This window comes from Stegostoma tigrinum, chromosome 10 (genome assembly GCF_030684315.1).
Source record: "Stegostoma tigrinum isolate sSteTig4 chromosome 10, sSteTig4.hap1, whole genome shotgun sequence".
Lineage (NCBI taxonomy): Eukaryota > Metazoa > Chordata > Chondrichthyes > Orectolobiformes > Stegostomatidae > Stegostoma > Stegostoma tigrinum.
The window spans coordinates 7,910,488-7,932,284 of NC_081363.1; the positions used below are offsets into that span (position 1 = coordinate 7,910,488).

At 43.8% G+C, this 21,797-nt stretch overlaps 1 protein-coding gene across 2 annotated transcripts in view; it reads left to right on the forward strand.

Moving 5' to 3' along the window:
• Positions 1–21,797, forward strand: part of rps6ka5 (ribosomal protein S6 kinase, polypeptide 5) — a 226,013-nt gene that overhangs the window by 82,264 nt on the left and 121,952 nt on the right. For both annotated transcript variants that reach the window (XM_048537950.2, XM_048537951.2), the window contains exon 3: positions 8,962–9,180. In XM_048537950.2, the coding sequence (XP_048393907.1) occupies positions 8,962–9,180 (219 nt within the window). The remainder of the gene's footprint in view (positions 1–8,961; positions 9,181–21,797) is intronic.

The window sequence follows — 21,797 nt, forward strand, 5'->3', positions numbered from 1 at the left end:
AGGGTTCTGGAATAAATAGGGAGAGAGGGGGAGGTGGACCAAAGATGGAGAGAAAAGAAGATAGGTAGAGAGGAGAGTACAGGTGGGGAGGTAGGGAGGGGATAGGTCAGTCCGTGGAGGACAGACAGGTCAAGGGGGTGGGATGAAGTTAGTAGGTAGGAAATGGAGGTGCGGCTTGAGGTTAGGGGAGGGGATAGGTGAGAGGAAGAACAGGCTAGGGAGGCGGAGATGAGCTGGGCTGTTTTTGGGATGCAGTCGGGGGAGGGGAGATTTTGAAGCTGGTGAAATCCACATTGCTACCATTGGGCTGCAGGGTTCCCAAGCAGAATATGAGATGCTGTCCCTGCAACCAGAACAACAATTAACCTGTCTTGTTGCCTTCAGGGATTTGTGGACAAGCACCGGTTGCTCTGCGTTCCTAATGCCCCACTATTCATTGAGCGCTCCCATTTCTTGTCACTTTTTCTAAAGTGCATCACCACACACTTGTCAGAGTTAAATTCCATCTGCCCTTAATCTGTCCATCTGACCATGGTTAAATGCCATATGACCAGTCTATGTCTTTGCGTAACCTAAGACCTTCATCCTCACTGTTAGCAACTTGGCCAATTTTTGTGTCTTCTTTTACCTATTTATCATTCCCCTTACAATCTCATTTATATCATTAATATATATTGTAAGCAATAAGAGACCCAGCACTGTTCCCCGTGGTCATAGAACATTACAGCACAGTACAGGCCCTTTGGCCCTCGATGTTGTGCCGACCTGTCATACTGATCTCAAGTCCATCTAACCTACACTATTCCATGTACGTCCATATGCTCGTCCAATGACGACTTAAATGTACCTAAAGTTGGCGAATCTACTACCGTTGCAGGCAAAGCGTTCCATTCCCTTACTACTCTCTGACTAAAGAAACTACCTCTGACATCTGTCCTATATCTTTCACCCCTCAATTTAAAGCTATGCCCCCTCGTGCTCGCCATCACCATCCTAGGAAAAAGGCTCTCCCTATCCACCCTATCTTACCCTCTGATTATTTTATATGTTTCAATTAAGTCACCTCTCAACCTTCTCTCTAATGAAAACAGCCGCAAGTCCCTCAGCCTTTCCTCGTAAGACCTTCCCTCCATACCAGGCAACATCCTAGTAAATCTCCACTGCACCCTTTTCAAAGCTTCCACATCCTTCTTATAATGCGGTGACCAGAACTGTACGCAATACTCCCAAGTGCGGCCGTACCAGAGTTTTGTACAGCTTCACCATAACCTCTTGGTTCCGGAACTCAATCCCTCTATTAATAAAAGCTAAAACACTGTATGCCTTCTTAACAGCCCTGTCAACCTGGGTGGCAACTTTCAAGGAACTGTGTACATGGACACCGAGATCTCTCTGCTCATCTACACTACTAAGAATCTTACCATTAGTCCTGTACTTTGCCTTCTGGTTACTCCTACCAAAGTGCATCACCTCACACTTGTCTGCATTAAACTCCGCTTGCCACCTCTCAGCCCAACTCTGCAGCTTATCTATGTCTCTCTGCAACCTACAGCATCCTTCCTCACTATCCACAACTCCACCGACCCTAGTGTCATCTGCAAATTTACTAACCCATGCCACTGGGCACCAGCTTCCTGTCACACAAGCAACCTTCCACCACCACCCATTGTCTTCCACTAAGCCACTTTTAGATCCAACTTGCCAAGTTACCCTGAATCTCATGTGTTGTTATCTTATTTATCAATTTCCCAAGTGGACCATATAAAACCTTTGCTGAAATCTGTATAAACAATGTCAACTGTAGTATCCTCAGGTACACACCTGATCACCAGCTTGAAAAATTCCTATCAAATTTTTTAGTCGTGACCTCTCTCTGACAAAACCATGCTGACAATTCTTGATCAAATCTTGCCTATCTAAGTGAAGATTAATTTGCCCCTTTGGAACTTTCTGCAAGAATTTCTCTACCACTGATGTGAGACTCACTGATCTGTAATTCTGCAGATTATCTCCAACAGCTTTGTTTAAAATTGGAACCATTTTAGCTGTCCCCCAGTCCTGTGGCACCTCCCCCTGGTTAAAGAGGAATTAAAGATTTGGGTCAGTGCCCCTGTTATTTTCTCTCTCATCTTCTACAGCAGCCAGGGATACAACTCTTCCACACCTGGGGATTTATGCACTTTTAAGCCCGCTAAAACTTCAACCACCTCCTCACTCCCTATATCAAACTGCTCAAGAACCTCTCAGTCCCTCTTCCTGAATTCCATACCTACTTCCTCCTTCTCCACATTGAAGACAGAAGTATCAATGTCCTCCAACTCCAAGTACACAGTGTCCTCTTGGTCCCCACTGGGCCCTACTCTTGTTCTCGTTACCCTTTGTCCCCCTAATATATTTCTGCCAATACGTTTTCATGTCCCCCTCTTTGCTCTCCTAATTGCTTTCCTATGTTCGCCCCTCGCAGATTCAATAACCCACTAGGTCCTCCATTGTTTTGCTCCTTCCATATCTGCTAAAAGTCTCTGTTTGTTTTCCTTATGAAGTCCTGAATATCTCTAGATATCCAGGATCCTCTCGGCTTGTTGCTGATACATCTCGCCATAAAAGCACCATGTTTGGACTGTACCCTTCCGACTTCCTTTTTGAATACCTCGCCCCTGCCTCCCTCACTGCTCTGTTGTAGATTTTCCTATAAGTAGCTGTTTCCAGTAAACTTTAACCAAATCCTGCCTTATTTGAATAAAATGTACCTTTCACTAATTCAACACTCATTCCATTGTCACCTCAAAAACATGTCCACCTTTGTTACCTAGAATTAAGTCCGACACTGCACCATCCCTTCTGGACATTCTACATGTTGAGCTGTTCTGAATGCAACTCAAGAAATCTATCCCTTCTAACCCCTTTATGCTATGTGTATCCCAGTTACTGTTTGTCAAATTGAAATCGTCTAATGTAAATACCGTATTAGTATTATTTTGACACACCTCAATGTGCATAGGAGATAATGGGAACTGCAGATGCTGGAGAATCCGAGATAACAAAGTGTGGAGCTGGATGAACACAGCAGGCCAAGCAGCATCTTAGGAGCACAAAAGCTGACGTTTCGGGCCTAGAACCTTCATCAGAAAAAGGGGAGGGGGAGAGAGTTCTGAAATAAATAGGGAGAGAGGGGGAGATCGATTAAAGACAGATAGAGATCCAGTCCCTATACACCTGTATTCCCTATGCAGATGGCCTAAAGGCCCTCCACTTCTTCTTGTCCCGCAGGCCCGATAATTCCCCTCCACCTACACCCTCATCTGCCTAGCCGAACTTGTCCTCACCCTCAACAACTTCTCTTTTGATTCCTCCCACTTCCTACAGACAAAGGGGGTGGCCATGGGTAGCCGCATGGGCTCAAACAATGCCTGCCTCTTTGTAGGTTATGTGGAACAATACCATTTCCTTACCAACACTGGCCCAAAACCCCACCTCTTCCTCCATTACATTGATGACTGTATCAGCGCTGCCCTGTGCTCCCACGAGGAGCTCAAGCGGTTCATCCACTTCACCAACACCTTCCACCCCCAACCTCAAGTTCATCTAGACCATCTCCAACACATCCCTCACCTTCCTGGACCTCAGTCTCCATCTCAGGCAACCACCTACAAACCTGTACCCATTTCAAGCCCACCGACTCCCACAGTTACCTAGAATACACCTCCTCCCACCCACCTTCCTGCAAAAATTCCACCCCCGATTCCCAATTCCTTCGCCTCCGCCACATCTCCTCCCAGGATGAGGCAATCCACTCCCGTACATCTCAGATAAACGCACTCGACCGTGTCTCCCGCATTTCCCGCAACTCATCCTTCACACTCCGTCCCCGCAATAACCGCCAAAAGAGAATCCCTCTTGTCCTCAAATACCACCCCACCAACCTCCGGATACAACGCATCGTCCTCCGACGCTTCTGTCACCTGCAATCCGACCCCACCACCAAAGACATTTTTCCCTCCCCACCTTTGTCTGCCTTCTGGAGAGACCACTCTCTCTGTGACTCCCTTGTCCGCTTCACACTCCCCTCCAACCCCACCACACCCGGCTCTTTCCCCTGCAACCACAAAAAATGCTACACTTGCCCCCATACCTCCTCCCTCACCCCCATCCCAGGCCCCAAGAAGACTTTCCACATCAAGCAGATGTTCACCTGCACATCTGCCAATGTGGTATACACCATCCACTGTGGCCTCCTCTACATTGGGAAAACCAAGCAGAGGCTTGGGAACCGCTTTGCAGAACGCCTACGCTTGGTTCGTAATAAACAACTGCACCTCCCAGCCGCGAATCATTTCAACTCTCCCTCCCATTCCTTAGACGACATGTCCATCCTGGGCCTCCTGCAGTGCCACAACGATGCCACCTGAAGTTTGCAGGAACAGCCACTCATATTCCACTTGGGAACCCTGCAGCCCAATGGTACCAATGTGGATTTCACAAGCTTCAAAATCTCCCCTCCCCCCACTGCATCCCAATATTAGCCCAGCTCGTCCCCGCTTCCCTAACCTGTTCTTTCTCTCACCTATCTGCTCCTCCCACCTCAAGCCGCACCTCCATTTCCTACCTACTAACCTCATCCCGCCCCCTTGACCTGTCCGTCCTCCCCGGACTGACCTATCTCCTCCCTACCTCCCAGCTACACTCACCTCTACAGGCTCCATCCTCTGTCTCCTCTTCACCTATCTTCTCCTCTGTGCATCTTCAGTCTGCCTCCCCCTCTCTCCCTATTTATTTAAGAAGCCTGTTCCCCCTCCCCCATTTCTGATGAAGGGTCTAGGCCCAAAACATCAGCTTTTGTGCCCCTAAGATGCCGCTTGGCCTGCTGTGTTCATCTAGCTCCACACTTTGTTATCTCATTGTGTATAGATCTGCTCCTCTTTTGCTGACTAACTGTTTGGAGGCCTAGGATGCACTACTAACAACTATTCCTAAGCTCTACCTGCAAAGCATCATTTGAAGATCCTTCCAAGTACTCTTCCTTCTTACTGCAGGAACTGACTATTTAATTAATAATACCATAATTGTCTTGCCTGAAGATCCTACACCCTGTAATGTTGTGTTGTCCCATCTCTGTGATAGCAATAGAATCTTAATTCCATGTGTCAATCAATTGCCCTGAATTCATCTGTCTTGCCTACAATATACCTATAAAAATAGAGAGCTTTCTTGGGGGCGGCTCAGTGGTTAGCATTGCTGCCTTAAAGTGGCAGGGGCCCGCATTTGATTTCACTCTCAGGCAACTGTGTGGAGTTTGCACATTCTCCCTGTGTCTGTGTGGGTTTCCTTTGGGTTCTCCAGTTTCTTCCCAAAGTTCAAAGATGTGCAGGTTAGGTTGATTGGCCATGCTAAATTGCCATAGTATCCAGGAAAGTGCATTCTAGATGGATTATCTGTGGGAAATACAGGGTGGTGTGTCTGGGTGAATGCCCTTCAGAGGATTGCCCTGGACATGACAGGCTGAATGGCCTGTTTCCACATTGTAACGATTGTATGATTCTATGTTTAGCCTCACCTTGCTTTCTTGAAATGCACATGGCTGAACTCGTTCTGTTTTGGTTCCTTTGCTGTAGTATCCGTCCCTCGTGATTTGGGAGATGAAGGTTTAGGGTCATGGAGTACTGGCATCAGTAGCGGGGAAAGAGGGACCTGTTCTAGTGGAACAGGTTACAATTAAACTAAGTTGGAACTTGTGCCCCAGAAAATTGAATAAATTGTTTTGAAACTAAAGGTGGAATTTCCACATTTCACTCGAAATAATTGATTAAATCTGAAGAAATAAGTCCAGTATATGAATTAGTTTCACAGTTTGGTGAAGATGAGTAGAATGGGCCCGGAAAAGACAGTTTAGTGTGGATATTTCATTATTGAATAAGGCTAAATCAAACAATATACCAAAAAGTTTGGAGGTATTTGTTTGAATGTGCAAAACATTCCTAAGGTAGATAAATTAGTGACACATATAGATATGTTTGATCTAATGGCACAGTTGGGAACGAATAGTGGGGTGGTAACCCTGACTAAAAAGTGATATGCAATATGCAAACAGTCGTACAGAATAAACATAGCTTGAGAGATCAGGAAACAACCTGAATCAATGGATATTGAAATAACTCCATGGAGGCCAGTATCCCATCACTAATTCACCCTTTATTTGTCAGTGCATAGTACATGATGCTGACCCAGCTAGCTCAGAACCAGCTCCTTGAGTGTGTGGAACCCCAACACTCCTGTTTTTATCTGTCAGCCGGCTCCCTGATTGGGGCTGTTAATCTGGCCCAATCAGGGAACTCGTATTCTACGATGTCCACTTGGCTGACTTCATTCTGGTCACTACAGATACGTGAAATAAAAGTGGCTAAGCACTCTGGTGGGAGTAATTTATAGGCGCTCAAATGTAACTATAACTTTAGGCAAAGTAGAAATCAAGGAAGAGGAGGAACTTATAAAGGCAATGCAGTAATTGTGGCAAACTTTACATTTCATACAGACTGGACTAATTAGATTAATTACATTTAAGACAATTTCATAGAACAATAAACTGAAAGCAAAATACTGCAGATGTTGGAAATATAAGCAGTAGCAGTAAATGATGGAAATATTCAACAGATCTGGTAGTATCTGTGAAGAATGAAAACAGAGTTAATGCTCAAATTGATGTCAGTGATCAAGTTGATCGATGCTTGAAAGGCTGAATGTCTTACTTCACTTCAGCCTCAAGATCTTTCAACAGAGCTGGAAAAAGATGTAACAGGTTGGAAGTGATCACAAAGGCACAGAGGTGGGCAAGGAGAAGATGAGATCCATTTGTACCATTGAGTGTGGTGTTGAGATGTCATGTTGAGGTTGTAAAGGACATTGGTGAGGCGTCTTCTGGGCTTCTGAATGCAATTCTGGTCACTTTATTACAGGAAAGATGTTATTAAACAGGAGAGTGTTCAGAGAAGGTTTACCAGGATATTGTCAAGAATGGAGAGTTTGAGTTATAAAGGTGGGCTGGGATTCTTTTCACTGGAACATAAGCGGATGAGGGTGTCAGTGGAGGGGGACTGGTCGGGCCTGCGGGACAGGAAGAAGCGGAGGGCGTTTAGGCCATCTGCACAGGGCATGCATTCCCCCTCCACTGACACCCTCATCTGCTTATCCAAACTCATCCTCATCCTCAACAACTTTTCCTTTAATTCCTCCCATTTCCTACAGACAAAGGGGGTGGCCATGGGTACCTGCATGGACCCAAGCTATGCCTGCCTCATTGTAGGTTACGTGGAACAATCCCTCTTGCGTACCTACTCTGGCCCTAAACCCCACCACCTCTCCCATTACATTGATGACTGTATCGGTGCTGCCTCTTGCTCCCACGAGGAGCTCGAACAGTTCATCCACTTCACCAACACCTTCCGATCCAACCTTAAGTTTCTGGGACCATCTCTGACACCTCTCTCTCCTTCCTGGACCTCTCTGTCTCCATCTCTGGCATCCACCTGGAAACCAATATTCATTTCAAGCCTACTGACTCCCACACTACCCAGAATATTCCTGCTCTCACCCACCTTCCTGTAAAAAGGCCATCCCCTATTCCTAATACCTTTGCCTCCGCTGCATCTGCTCCTGAGATGAGACATTCCACTCCCGAACATCCCAGATGTCCTCTCTTTTTCAAGAAACGCAACTTCCCCTCCACAGTGATTGAAAATGCCTTTGACCATGGTCTCCCGCAACTCATCCCTCACACCCCCTATACGCAATAATAACCAAAACGGAATCCACCTTGTCGTCACGTACCACTCCACCAACCTCCAAGTCCAGTGCATCATCCTCTGACATTTCTGCAATCTGCAATCTGACCCCACAGCCAAAGCCATTTTTCCCTCTCCACCCGTATGTGCTTTCCAGAGGGACCACTCTCCATGACTCCCTTGTCCGCGCCACACTCCCCTCCAGCCCCACGACCCCCAGCACTTTTCCCTGCAACTGCAGGAAGTGCTACACCTACCCCTATACCTCCCCCCACCTCACCCCCACCCCAAGCCCTAAGAAGACTTTCCACATCAAACAGATGTTCACCTGCACAGCTGTTAATGTGATATACTGTATCCGCTGTTCCCGTTGTGGCCTCCTCTACATCGGGGAAATGAAGTGGAGGTTTGGGGACCGTTTTATGGAACACCTACTCTCAGTTCTCAACAAACAACTACACCTCTCAGTCGCGAACCATTTCAACTCATCCTCCTCCCCCCACTCTTTGGATGACTTGTCCATCCTGGGCCTCCTGCATTGCCACAATGATGCCGCCTGATAGATTCAGGAACAGCATCTCATATTCTGCTTGGGAACCCTGCAGCCCAACGGTATCAATGTGGACTTCAGAATCTTCAAAATCTCCCCTCCCTCGACCACATCCCAAAACCAGCCCTGCTCATCCCGCCTCCCTCCCACCTCAAGCCCCACCCACATCTCACTAACCTCATCCCGCCCCCTTGACCTGTCCGTCCTCCCCGGACTGACCTATCCCTTCCTTAAACCTCCATCTACATTCAGTTCCACATGCTCCAAGCCCGCCTCTTTGACATGTCTGTCTCCTCTCACCCTAGCTTCTCCTTTTTCCATCTTCTATCTGCCTCCTCCTGTCTCCCTATTCATTTCAGAATCCCCTTCCCTTCTCCCATTTCTGAAGAAGGTTCTCAACCCCAAACGTCAAACTTTCCTGCTCCTCTGAGGCTGCTTGGCCTGCTGTGTTCACCCAGCTTCACACCATGTTATCGCAGGCAGGTGGGGATTAGTTAAGTTTGGGAACATGGTCAGCCTGGACTAATTGGACCGAAGGGTCTGTTTCCATGCTGTATGACTCTATGAACAGTATTTCATTGCGAGCATTAACTTGGTGTATGTTCTTTATATCTCTGCCTTTTCTTCTGTTTCTAGCTTATGGAAAAGTATTTCTTGTGAGGAAAATCAGTGGCCACGACACCGGAAAGCTTTTTGCCATGAAGGTGCTGAAGAAGGCAACAATAGTTCAAAAAGCAAAGACTGCAGAGCACACCAGGACAGAGCGTCAAGTATTGGAACACATTCGACAATCACCTTTCCTTGTCACATTACATTATGCTTTTCAGACAGATACAAAACTCCATCTTATTTTAGGTAAATTCACAAATAGATTTTACTTTTCTTAAACTTGCTAGTTGTCTTCCTGTTCTTCTACTGAAGGTGTTTACTTATTTATAGGATGTTAGAGATGGGTAATAAATGCTGAGCTTGCTAACGATGCCAAATGAATGAAAATTCAATACAATAAAGGTGCAATTTCACTAAAGTCACTGGTATCTCACCCAGTTGATTGTTACTTAAGAGGAACCTTTAGTGAATGTTTGCAAACTATTAAATAACCCAGCTTGTGATCTTACCTAACATCCACACATCCAGAAGAGATTGTTATGTCAGCAGTGGGAACTTTGCTTGTTTTCTGTACTTATTTCTCACATCCTGACAGAAGTGGCACCAAATACAAGTTTGAAGCAAATCGTGTTGTCTGTGATCCTCCAGCTCAACACTGATTACAACCCAACCTGAAATTTCCTGGCTTGTATGGCTTTGTTATTTGCTGTATAAACTCAATAAATGATTGATAGACTGAATTTGTCTTCAAGGATCACAGTACAACATGATCTAGTTTTAATGTTATTGTTGTTCTTTAAGTGATCTCCAATATTAGCACAATCTTATAAAGTCTGACTGTAGTTACTTACTTTCCATGAGAAATATGTACATGTCAGAGTGCAAAAATCAGTTTATCACAATAATTCATACTGTAAGCAACATTAGTTTTGTTTTTATAAAGGAGATCTGTTTATAAAGCAACTGTACATTTATTTCCTTATGCCACCAATATGATATTGTTGTCTGGTATTTGATTTAACTTGATGTTAATGGTGATTTTTTAAAAATTGCTGGTTAAAGTGCACTGTCATTTTGTGAAGTTATGAATTAGAAGCAGACCATTCAGCCCCTCACCCTGCTCTGCCATTTCGTAAGATCATGTTTGATCTTATTGTGGCCTCAAGTCCACCTTCGCCCAACCTCCAATGTCCTTTGACTCCCATCTTAATCAAGAATCTGCCTACCATTGCCATAGAAGTATTCAGTAACCCTGCCTCCACTAATCTCTGGGAAAGAGCCCAAAGTTTCACTACCTGCTAGGAGAAGAACATTGAGATAACAAGGTGTAGAGCTGGATGAACACACCAGGCCAAGCAGCATCAGAGGAGCGGGAAAGCTGACGTTTCAGGCCTCGACCCTTCTTCAGAAGATTCTCCAGCATCTGCAGTTCCTACTATCTTCAAGAGAAGAACCTTCCTCCTTTTCTGCTCCTTTTAATAGGAATTCCTCCTGGTCATAGTTTTTCTCACAAGGGAAGCTACCTTTCAGCATCTTGTCAAGTTCCCAAGGATCTTTAAATGTATTGATAAAATCACCACTCATTGTTCTCAACTCCATTGGATACAGGCCCAGCATGTTCAATCTTCCCTCATAAAACAATACCCTTCCCATCCCATGTATCAGTTAAGTGAGCTTTCTCTTAAGATTCATTTACAATTTCATTCTTTCTTAAGGATTGTACATTGTACTCTAAATATGGTCTCACCAAAGTTCTATAAAACTGTAGCAAAGCTTCTTTACTTTTATATTTTTCTCCTTGGAGAAATGATAAAGTTCTGTTTGCCTTTCTAATCATTTACTGCAATGGTATACTAACCTGTTTGAACTTGTGCTAGGGTAAAGGATATACTAGTTTTCTATTCCTTCTGCCAAAGTGGACAAGTTTGCATTTACTCACATTATATTTTGTTTGCCAAATATTACTCACTCACTTAACTTGTGGCACTTCGCAGAGCCTTTATGCTCTTTCACAACTTACTTTCCTACTTATCCTGATATTATCAAGCAAATATATCGACCATGCATCTTGTCACAATCATACATACATGCATTGTAACTAACTGAAGCCCTGATCTTATTGTTCAGTACTCATCACGTCCTACCAGCCAGAAAATCACCAATTATATCCAAGCTCTATTTCCTATTATCCAAACAATTCTCTCTGCATAGATAGTAATTCTCTCTCCATGCCATGTTATCTCTTATACTATGAACTCTTGTTGTGTGTAATAACCTTTAATCTGACACATTCTCAAATGCCTCTGAAAATATAATACATGCACTGTTTCCCCTTTGCTTGTTACTTCTTCAAAGCACTGCAATTTCTCTTCCTTTCTCAAAATTATGTTGAATATACATTATTGCAATAAGATTTCTGAGTGCCTTTTTATAACCTTGGTTATAAACCCAATGGTTTCTAGCATTTCATGATGGCTAACTAGGTTTCTGTGATTGGTGCCCCTCATCTCCTTCCTTTCTTGAATACAGGAGTCACATTTGCTGTCTTTCAATCTGAGGGACCTTTCTGGAATCAAAAGAATTTTGGAAAATTAAAATCAGTGTGGCCAAACGTCCTGGGTTGAGGCTCATCAGGGTTACAGGACTAAGATAACAAAGTGTCAAGCTGGATGAACACAGCAGGCCAAGCAGCATCTCAGGAGCACAAAAGCTGACGTTTCGGGCCTAGACCCTTGGATGGGGAGAGGGTTCTGAAATAAATAGGGAGAGAGGGGGAGGCGGACCAAAGATGGATAGAGGAGAAGATAGGTGGGGAGGGGATAGGTCAGTCCGGGGAGGACGTATAGGTCAAGGAGGCAGGATGAGGTTAGTAGGTGGGAAATGGAGGTGCGGCTTGAGGTGGGAGGAGGAGATAGGTGAGAGGAAGAACAGGTTAGGGAGGCGGGGATGAGCTGGGCTGGATTTGGGATGCAGTGGGGCGAGGGGACAAGCTGGGCTGGTTTTGGGATGCAGTGGGGGAAGGGAAGATTTTGAAGCTTGTGAGGTCCACATTGATACCATTGGGCTGCAGGGTCCCCAAGCGGAATATGAGTTGCTGTTCCTGCAACCTTCGGGTGGTATCGTTGTGGCACTGCAGGAGGCCCATGATGAACATGATGTCTAAGGAATGGGAGGGGGAGTTAAAATGGTTCACGACTGGGAGATGCAGTTGTTTATTGCGAACTGAGCGTACGTGTTCTGCAAAGCGGTCCCCAAGCCTCCGCTTGGTTTCCCCAATGTAGAGGAAGCCACAACGGGTACAGTGGATACAATATACCACATTGGCCGATGTGCAGGTGAACGTCTGCTTAATATGGAAAGTCATCTTGGGGCCTGGGATGGGGGTGAGGGATGAGGTGTGGGGGCAAGTGTAGCACTTCCTGCGGTTGCAGAGGAAGGTGCCTGGTGTGGTGGGGTTGGAGGGGATTGTGGAGCGGACAAGGGAGTCATGGAGAGGGTGGTCTCTGCAGAAGGCAGACAAGGGTGGGGATGGAAAAATGTCTTAGGTGGTGGGGTCGGAGGATGATGCGTTGAATCCGGAGGTTTGTCAGATTTTATTGAAACCATTCCAATGATGAGGGAAAATTGCTGAGTAAGTTGTCCTGAGTTCCTTGCTCCCTTTCACATTTTGGTTCAGTTATTTCTGAAATTTTATTTGTGTTCTGTACAGTGAAACATGACATCTGTTCAATTCATTTGCCATTTTCCAATTTTCGATTATTAATTCCCCAAACATTCTCTGTAAGACCAATATTCAGTTTACTTCCTGTTTATTTCAATATCTATAAAACTCTTACTTGTTTTTACATTTCTAGCTGGACCTCTCATAATCCAATTTTGCCTTATTCGTCTTTTATTTATTCTTTGCTCTCCTTCTGTTCAGTCTTTATGGAATTGTACGGCTTTTTATTCCAGTTTGATGCTATTTTTAGCATCCTTTGTTAGCCTCAGACATGCATCCTTCCTTTAGAATCTTTTTAATTGGAATGTATTTTTTGAGTATTCCGAAATGTCTCTTTAAATATCTGCCACTCTTCTACTTTATCTACTGAATGGTTTCCTACCAGATGTTCCAGTATGTTTGCTGTTAGGATTTAGCCTTACAACTGACTTCTTGCCTTTGTTATTTCTTATATTTCTACCCAAACTTTTACATCCTGGTCCGCATATCATCTCTCTGTATTATATCAATACCACCCTTAATTAGTAGAACTACCCTCTACCTTTGCCTAGTTTCCTGTTCTTTCAAAATGTCTTTTAACAATGAATTTTCAGGTCTGGTCTTTACCTTCTTTTCGCTATGTTTTTATAATGGCACCCAATAAAGAAGATCAAATTGTAGAACTGATTAATTTATTATTGTCACATGTACTGGGATGTAATGAAAAGTGTTGTTTTGTGTGTTTGTACAGGCAGATTGTACCAAACAAAGTACATCAGGGTAGCAGAACAAAGAGCAGAGTGCACTGTTAATGGGAACTGCAGATGTTGGAGAATCCAACATAACAAGATAAAAGCTTTTGTGCTCCTAAGATGCTGTTTGGCCTACTATGTTCATCCAGCTCCACACTTTGTTATCGCAAAGTACAATGTTACAGTTGCAGAGAAGATGCAGAGAGAGATCAGAATTAACATTTGAGAGGTCCATTCAGAAGTCTGATAACAGCGGGGAAGGAGCTGTTCTTGAATCTGTTCAAACGTGTATTCAAACTTTTGTATCTTCTGACTCACAGAAAAGGGTGAAAGAGAGCGTAACTGGAGTGGGAGGGGTGGCATGAATTTCTCAGTAATACTCTGGAAATCAGTGACAAAGCGGGTCACCAAATCTCATTAAAACTTCGTCTTTTTCTTTCAGGATTCTAATTCTTCACTTTCAATGTTCCGGCTAACTTAGGAATTTCCTCCAAAGTCACTCCATCACAGAGTACTTTAATGGTTACAGTTATCCTGGTAGTTCACTCTCTGTCCTTGAGTCTGCATTCGAGCATCTAGCGTTTGAACCATCAAGCACTGTAATATGCCACATATGTGTACTAGATACGGCACACTAGTTTCCTACAACCTCACTCTCCGCTGCTAACATAGGGCCAGCTTCCTTCCACATTGACTGCTTTTTTTTGTGATGAAAAGGATGCGGTTAAATCCAAGATAATGGGAACTGCAGATGCTGGAGAATCCGAGATAACAAAGTGTGGAGCTGGATGAACACAGCAGGCCAAGCAGCATCTTAGGAGCACAAAAGCTGATGTTTCGGGTTCTAGGCCCGAAACGTCAGCTTTTGTGCTCCTAAGATGCTGCTTGGACTGCTGTGTTCATCCAGCTCCACACTTTGTTATCTCGGTTAAATCCAAACAATTGTTTTCCTGCAATCTACTTCCATCTGCTATAGCTGGCATGTCCCAGATGGAGATTTCAATTAATTTAATTTACTTGTGGGCACGGATGTCACTGGCTGGCCAGATTTTATTGCATATCCCTAGTTGCCCTTGAAAAGGTGGTGGTGAGCTGCTTCTTGAATCGCTACAATCCATTTGTTAAGTACTAAAATGTTTCTTTGATAATGCATGCTTCAAGATCTTTCCTTGTTTATTCTCTGCTTTCAATATTTCCTTTCATCTGAGACCTATGGGAATAATTTAAAACTTGCCTGAAAACACTGAAAGCTGTATACACTTGTCTTTTTTGTTGTTTTCACACTTCCAACTTTGACCTTGTCTGTGCACATGGACAGACATTTGATGGGTGGATACTGTATGTGATCTGGTAACTTGTGAATCCCGGCATTTCCATGATTTTGCATTTAGCTTTAGAGAAATCAAATTTGCAAAAGTTGTATTCCTACAATATATGAATTGTGACCTTAAACATTTTCACAATAGAAAAAATTCAGAAGAAATCCTTTGCTGTGTGATTGAAATGTGGAAACATGTCACAAAAGCAAAATCGGTAAGAGGGCTAATCATGGCTTACAAAGAAAATAAGAGATAGTGGCCAATCTGTATGCTTCTTCCGTAGATCGGATAAGAAAAATAATATATCTGAGAATAGGGAGCAGTTTAGAATTCAGAAAGAAGGAGAAGGACCAAGCGATTGATTAAGAAGGGGAAAGTAGAGTACGAGAGTAAGCTTGCAGGAAACGTAAGGACTGACGCTAAGAGTTTCTATAGGTACAGGAAGAGAGAGAGATTGGTAAAGGCAAATGTAGGTCCTGTACAGACAGCAATGAGGGAATGTATAATAGGGAACAAAAAACTGGCTGATGAACTGAATATATACTTTGGTTCAGTCTTCACAAAAGAGGACAAAAATCATATACCAAAATTATCGGAGGATGCAAGATGTAGTGAGAGGGAAGAACTAGGGGGATCAGTATTAGTTGAGAAATGATGCTGGGAAAATTGGGATTGAAGGTGGGCAAGTCCCCGGGGCCTGATAATCTACATCCCAGAATACTTAACTAAGTGGCTCAAGAAATAGTGGATGCATTGGTGGCCGTCTTCCAGGATCCTGTAGACTCTGGAACAGTCCTTGCACCTTTACAGGGTGGCTAATATCTCTCCAATATTCAAAAAGGGAGGTAGAGAGAAAGCAGGGAATCGTAGACCGGTGAACCTAATATCGGTAGTGCGGAAAATTCTTGAATCTGTTGTGAAGGATTTTGTGGCAGTGCATTTAGAAAGCAGTGGCAGGACCAGACAGAGTCAGCATGGATTTATGAGGGGGAAATCATGCTTGACAAATGTGTTGGAATTGTTTGAAGATGTAATTAGTAGAGTTGGTAAGGAGGGGAGCAGTCGATGTGGTATACTTTGACTTTCAGAAAGAATTTGACAAAGTCCTACATTAGAAATTAAGTTGGAAGATTAAAGCACATGGGATTGGGATATGTGTACAGAGGGATGGATAGGAAACTTGTTAGCAGAGAGGAAATAAACTGTAGGAATTAATGGGTCCTTCTCAAATTGGCAGGCAGTAATTGGTAGGTGCCACAGAGATCGATGCTGAGACCCCAGCTATTCACAATATATATTAATGATTTGTATGAGGGGACAAATTGTAACATTCCCAAGTTTGCGGTGAGAGGGTGAACTATGATGAGGATGAAGAGATCCTTCAGGATCATCTGGACAGATTGGGTAAGTGGGCAAAGCAATGGCAGTTGCATTTTAATTTGGATAAATGTGAGATTATTCACTCTGGAAGCATAAACAGGAAGGCAGATTACTAGCTGAATGGCCGTAAATTGGGAGAGGGGAGTGTGCAGTGGAATCTAAATGTCCTTGTGCACCAGTCACTGAAGGTAAGCATGCAGGCGGTAAAGAAGGCAAATGGTATGTTGGCCTTCATTGCGAGAGATTTCGAGTAAAGGAGCAGGGATGTATTGTTGCAGTTATACAAGACCTTGATGAGACCATACCTGGAATATTGTGTGCAGTTTTAATATCCTTTTCTGAGGAAGGATGCTGTTGCTCTCAAAAGAGTGCAGCAAAGGTTTATCAGGCTGATTCCAGCATTGGTGGGTCTGATATATGAGGAGAGATTGACTAGGTTGGGATTGTTTTTACTAGAGTTGAGACAAATGAGGGGGGAATCTCATAGAGACTCATAAAATTCTAACAGGACTAGACAGGGTAAATGCTGGGAGGATGTACCCAATGGTGGGTGTGTCCAGAAGCAGGGGTCACATTATGAGGATTCAGGATAGATGGTTTAAGACAGAGATGAGAAGAAATTTCTTCACCCAAAGAGTAATGAGCCTTTGGAATTCATCACCACAGGAAGTAGTTGATTCCAAAACATTGAATGTATTTGAATGGGATCAACAGCTAGGGCGAGAAAGCAGCGTTAGGCTGTTGAGTTGCATGATCAGCCATGATCGTGAAGAATGGTGGAGCAGGCTCAAAGGACCGAATGGCCTCCTTCTACTGCTTTTTTCTTTGTTTCTATGGAAATATAGCAATATTAGAAACATAGAAATAAGCAGGGAGAAGTCATTTGTCTCATCAGACTGCTCTGCCAATCAGTATGATTATTGGAGTAGCAAATTCTACGTTTCAACTCCATGCTGACTTTCAATTCATATACCCCTTGATGCCTTTTGTCTCCAACAATCTATCTGTTTCTTCCTTAAATATTTTCACAGTCTAGGCCTCCATCACCTTGTGCTGTAGAGAATTGCACAGGTTCACCACCCTCTGAAAAATTTTCTCCTTACGTCAGCCCTAAATGGTCGGCCTCATTTCCTGAGCTTGTTACCCTAAGTTTTGGAACCCTCCCCAGACAAGAGATGGTATTACTGAATCCAGCCTATGGACCCCTGTCATAATTTTATACTTCTCCATAAGATCTCCTTTTATTCTTCTGAACTCCAGTGACTACAGGTCTAGATGGTCCAATCGCTGTTTATATGATAATCCTGCCATTTCATGAATCATTGTGATGAACCTTTGTTACATTCCCTCTATGATGAGTATTCTTGCTTGGGTAAGGAGAACAAAATTACTCCCAAGAAATGTGATACCATCCGGGATAAAGCAGCCCACTTGAGTGGCTCAGCATCCACAAACTTTAACTCTTTTCACCAATGACACTCAGTAGCAGGAGTGTGTATCATCTGCAAGACGTACTGCAAAAATTCTCGAAGGCTCCTTCAGCACTTCCAAACTTGCAGTCACTACCACCGAGAAAGACAAAGGCAGCAGACAGATGGAAATACCATTACCTGCAGGCTTCCCTTCAAGCCACTCACTATCCTGATTTGGAAATATATTGCTATTCTTTCAGTGTTGTTGCATCAAAATCCTGGAACTCCTCCTGTAATTCTACTTAGACCAAATGGATTGCAGCAGTTCAAGACAGAAGCTCACCGCAACCTTTCTGAGAGCAGCTAAGAGTGAGCAATAAAGGCCTAGCCAGTGATGCCCACAACTCATAAATGAATAAGAAAGAGATACATAGAACATAGAACATAGAACATAGAACAGTACAGCACAGAACAGGCCCTTCAGCCCACAATGTTGTGCCGACCATTGATCCTCATGGATGCACCCTCAAATTTCTGTGACCATATGCATGTCCAGCAGTCTCTTAAATGACCCCAATGACCTTGCTTCCACAACTGCTGCTGGCAACGCATTCCATGCTCTCACAACTCTCTGCGTAAAGAACCTGCCTCTGACATCCCCTCTATACTTTCCACCAACCAGCTTAAAACTATGACCCCTCGTGCTAGCCATTTCTGCCCTGGGAAATAGTCTCTGGCTATCGACTCTATCTATGCCTCTCATTATCTTGTATACCTCAATTAGGTCCCCTCTCCTCCTCCTTTTCTCCAATGAAAAGAGACCGAGCTCAGTCAACCTCTCTTCATAAGATAAGCCCTCCAGTCCAGGCAGCATCCTGGTAAACCTCCTCTGAACCCTCTCCAAAGCATCCACATCTTTCCTATAATAGGGCGCCCAGAACTGGACGCAGTATTCCAAGTGCGGTCTAACCAAAGTTTTATAGAGCTGCAACAAGATCTCACGACTCTTAAACTCAATCCCCCTGTTAATGAAAGCCAAAACACCATATGCTTTCTTAACAACCCTGTCCACTTGGGTGGCCATTTTAAGGGATCTATGTATCTGCACACCAAGATCCCTCTGTTCCTCCACGCTGCCAAGAATCCTATCCTTAATCCTGTACTCAGTTTTCAAATTCGACCTTCCAAAATGCATCACCTCGCATTTATCCAGGTTGAACTCCATCTGCCACCTCTCAGCCCATCTCTGCATCCTGTCAATGTCCCGCTGCAGCCTACAACAGCCCTCTACACTGTCAACGACACCTCCGACCTTTGTGTCGTCTGCAAACTTGCTGACCCATCCTTCAATTCCCTCGTCCAAGTCATTAATAAAAATTACAAACAGTAGAGGCCCAAGGACAGAGCCCTGTGGAACCCCACTCACCACTGACTTCCAGGCAGAATATTTTCCTTCTACTACCACTCGCTGTCTTCTGTTGGCCAGCCACATACAATCTCATAAGACCCTGTGTAAGTGCAATAAGACATCTTTGGTCTTGTCTTCAAATGCCCTTGCAATTAAGGCTAGCACATAAGTGGCTTTCTATGAGTATTTGAAACAAATCGCTTAGATATACGTAAGGGAGAGCTTGATAAGTATGTGAGCAAGAAGAAAGAATGGAGATATGCTGACCGCGTAAGATAATGTAAGCAAAAGTAGGGTAAAGAAGAAGTATGCATGTAGTATAATTGCCAGCATTATTAAATGACCCAATTATATCTAATGAATTCGAGAAAATAATCTTTGTTTCCAATAAATAGAAATATTCTTTGTAGTGGAGAGATAATGGGAACTGCAGATGCTGGAGAATCCGAGATAACAAAGTGTGGAGCTGGATGAATGCAGCAGGCCGAGCAGCATCTTAGGAGCACAAAAGCTAATGTTTCGGGGCCTAGGCCCGAAACTTCAGCTTTTATGCTCCTAATATTCTTTGTAGTTTTGTGAGAAACAGAGTTGACAAGATGTTTTAGAAAGAAGGATTTACATTTTCTGAATGCAGCAGACGTTGCTTAACTTCCAGTCATTGTTTTAGCTTTGAATATTGTGAATAAAGTGCTCATTAAGTCAATGTACAATAATTAGAGCAGTTATTAAATTTCCATTTAAGATTCTTCTAAAATGTGGATCATAATAATTTACTTGACTTTGTATGTTTTAGGTAAACTAAAGTAATTTCCACTTGGCAAACTTTATTGGATAAATGTTAAACTTACATTTCCCCTCCCCACCCGTCAAGTATCTTCAGAAGGAGGCAATATGTCAGCAATGCAAATAAAGTTATAAAGGTATCTCTGTTGCTGTATCCAGTGCAAAATCTGTAAATAGTGCAATTTAAAGGTAGTATCAGTGGATATAGTGCATATTTTCTTTCTGCATTTAGCAGATGGACATTTTCAGAAGTATTTATGTAATGTCAAGCTTGAAAAGTCAAAATGTGATGGACTTCACAACTTTTAAAGAAAATTAAATCAAAAACTGTGGGAAATTCATGTTTAAATTTTGCATTTTAAGCCATATAGATGCATTTCTGCTAGTGACTGATGTGGGAGAAACAGAGGTACACTTGTAACATAATAATAAAATGTGAGGCTGGATGAACACAGCAGGCCCAGCAGCATCTCAGGAGCACAAAAGCTGACGTTTCGGGCCTAGACCCTTCATCACAGAGGGGGATGGGGTGAGGGTTCTGGAATAAATAGGGAGAGAGGGGGAGGCGGACTGAAGATGGAGAGAAAAGAAGATAGGTGGAGAGGAGAGTATAGGTGGGGAGGTAGGGAGGGGATAGGTCAGTCCAGGGAAGACGGACAGGTCAAGGAGGTGGGATGAGGTTAGTAGGTAGGAGATGGAGGTGTGGCTTGGGGTGGGAGGAAGGGATGGGTGAGAGGAAAAACAGGTTAGGGAGGCAGAGACAGGTTGGACTGGTTTTGGGATGCAGTGGGTGGAGGGGAAGAGCTGGGCTGGTTGTGTGGTGCGGTGGGGGGAGGGGACGAACTGGGCTGGTTTTGGGATGCGGTGGGGGAAGGGGAGATTTTGAAGCTGGTGAAGTCCACATTGATACCATTGGGCTGCAGGGTTCCCAAGCGGAATATGAGTTGCTGTTCCTGCAACCTTCGGGTGGCATCATTGAGGCACTGCAGGAGGCCCATGATGGACATGTCATTCTAAAGAATGGGAGGGGAAGTGGAAATGGTTTGCGACTGGGAGGTGCAGTTGTTTATTGCGAACCGAGCGGAGGTGTTCTGCAAAGCGGTCCCCAAGCCTCCGCTTGGTTTCCCCAATGTAGAGGAAGCCACACCGGGTACAGTGGATGCAGTATACCACATTGGCAGATGTGCAGGTGAACCTCTGCTTAATATGGAAAGTCATCTTGGGGCCTGGGATAGGGGTGACATTTGTTTTATACATATCAAAGACGGTGGTAATTATCTTATAAAGGTATAAGTGCAAACAATGGCCAGTAATTCGTCTCAGTATCCAGAAGCTGAAGCCTATGCTGGGATGTGACAAGGACATGTATCATGGATAAAGAAGTGGCTGAGAGAACCTCTGTTTTCCTTGTGGGGATTCATTACTCACTGGTTCCTCTTGGTTCAAAACTCTTCACTTGAAGCAACTTTTCATTCAAATGTCGAGTGTGATCATTTAAAACTTGAACTTAACTTCTACTACCAGAATCAGTTGGTAAGTAGCTTTGAAATTATTTTTATTTTGCTGAAAATACCGTAAATATTGCTCCTCCAAAAGGTATAGAAGACCATTGTTAGGTGATACCTAGATCTTGATTAATCCTAAAATCAAGATTACCACCAGTCACCTGGTAATAGTCTATGTCAAATACACAGTTGGACTCATTAGTTCACTGATGAAGGCCTTCACAATTTAATGTTGGTTTGCAAAGATGCATGGCAGGAATGTTCTTTAAGTCTGTAACCCAAAAAACGTGCATGGCCATTTCTATTCTGATTTCACTATGTAAGGGCAATGGACTGCTGCATCTAGGAAGCCAAGTAGCAAATGCAGGTGTATTGAGCCGCCTCCCAGTAGCAGATACGCCACCAGTAGTACCACCACTGGAGGAGTCTGTAATGGTTTTAAATTTTCTGGACACAGTTCCAGTCACAAGCTGACAGACTTTAAATGTAGAAAGATATGGTCCTGGATAAACTGAAACAACTGGTTATGATGGGTGAAACTAAAGGGCTGTCACAACCAGAATTGAAACTTTTTTGGACTCAGAGAGACCAGATCACAGTCGAG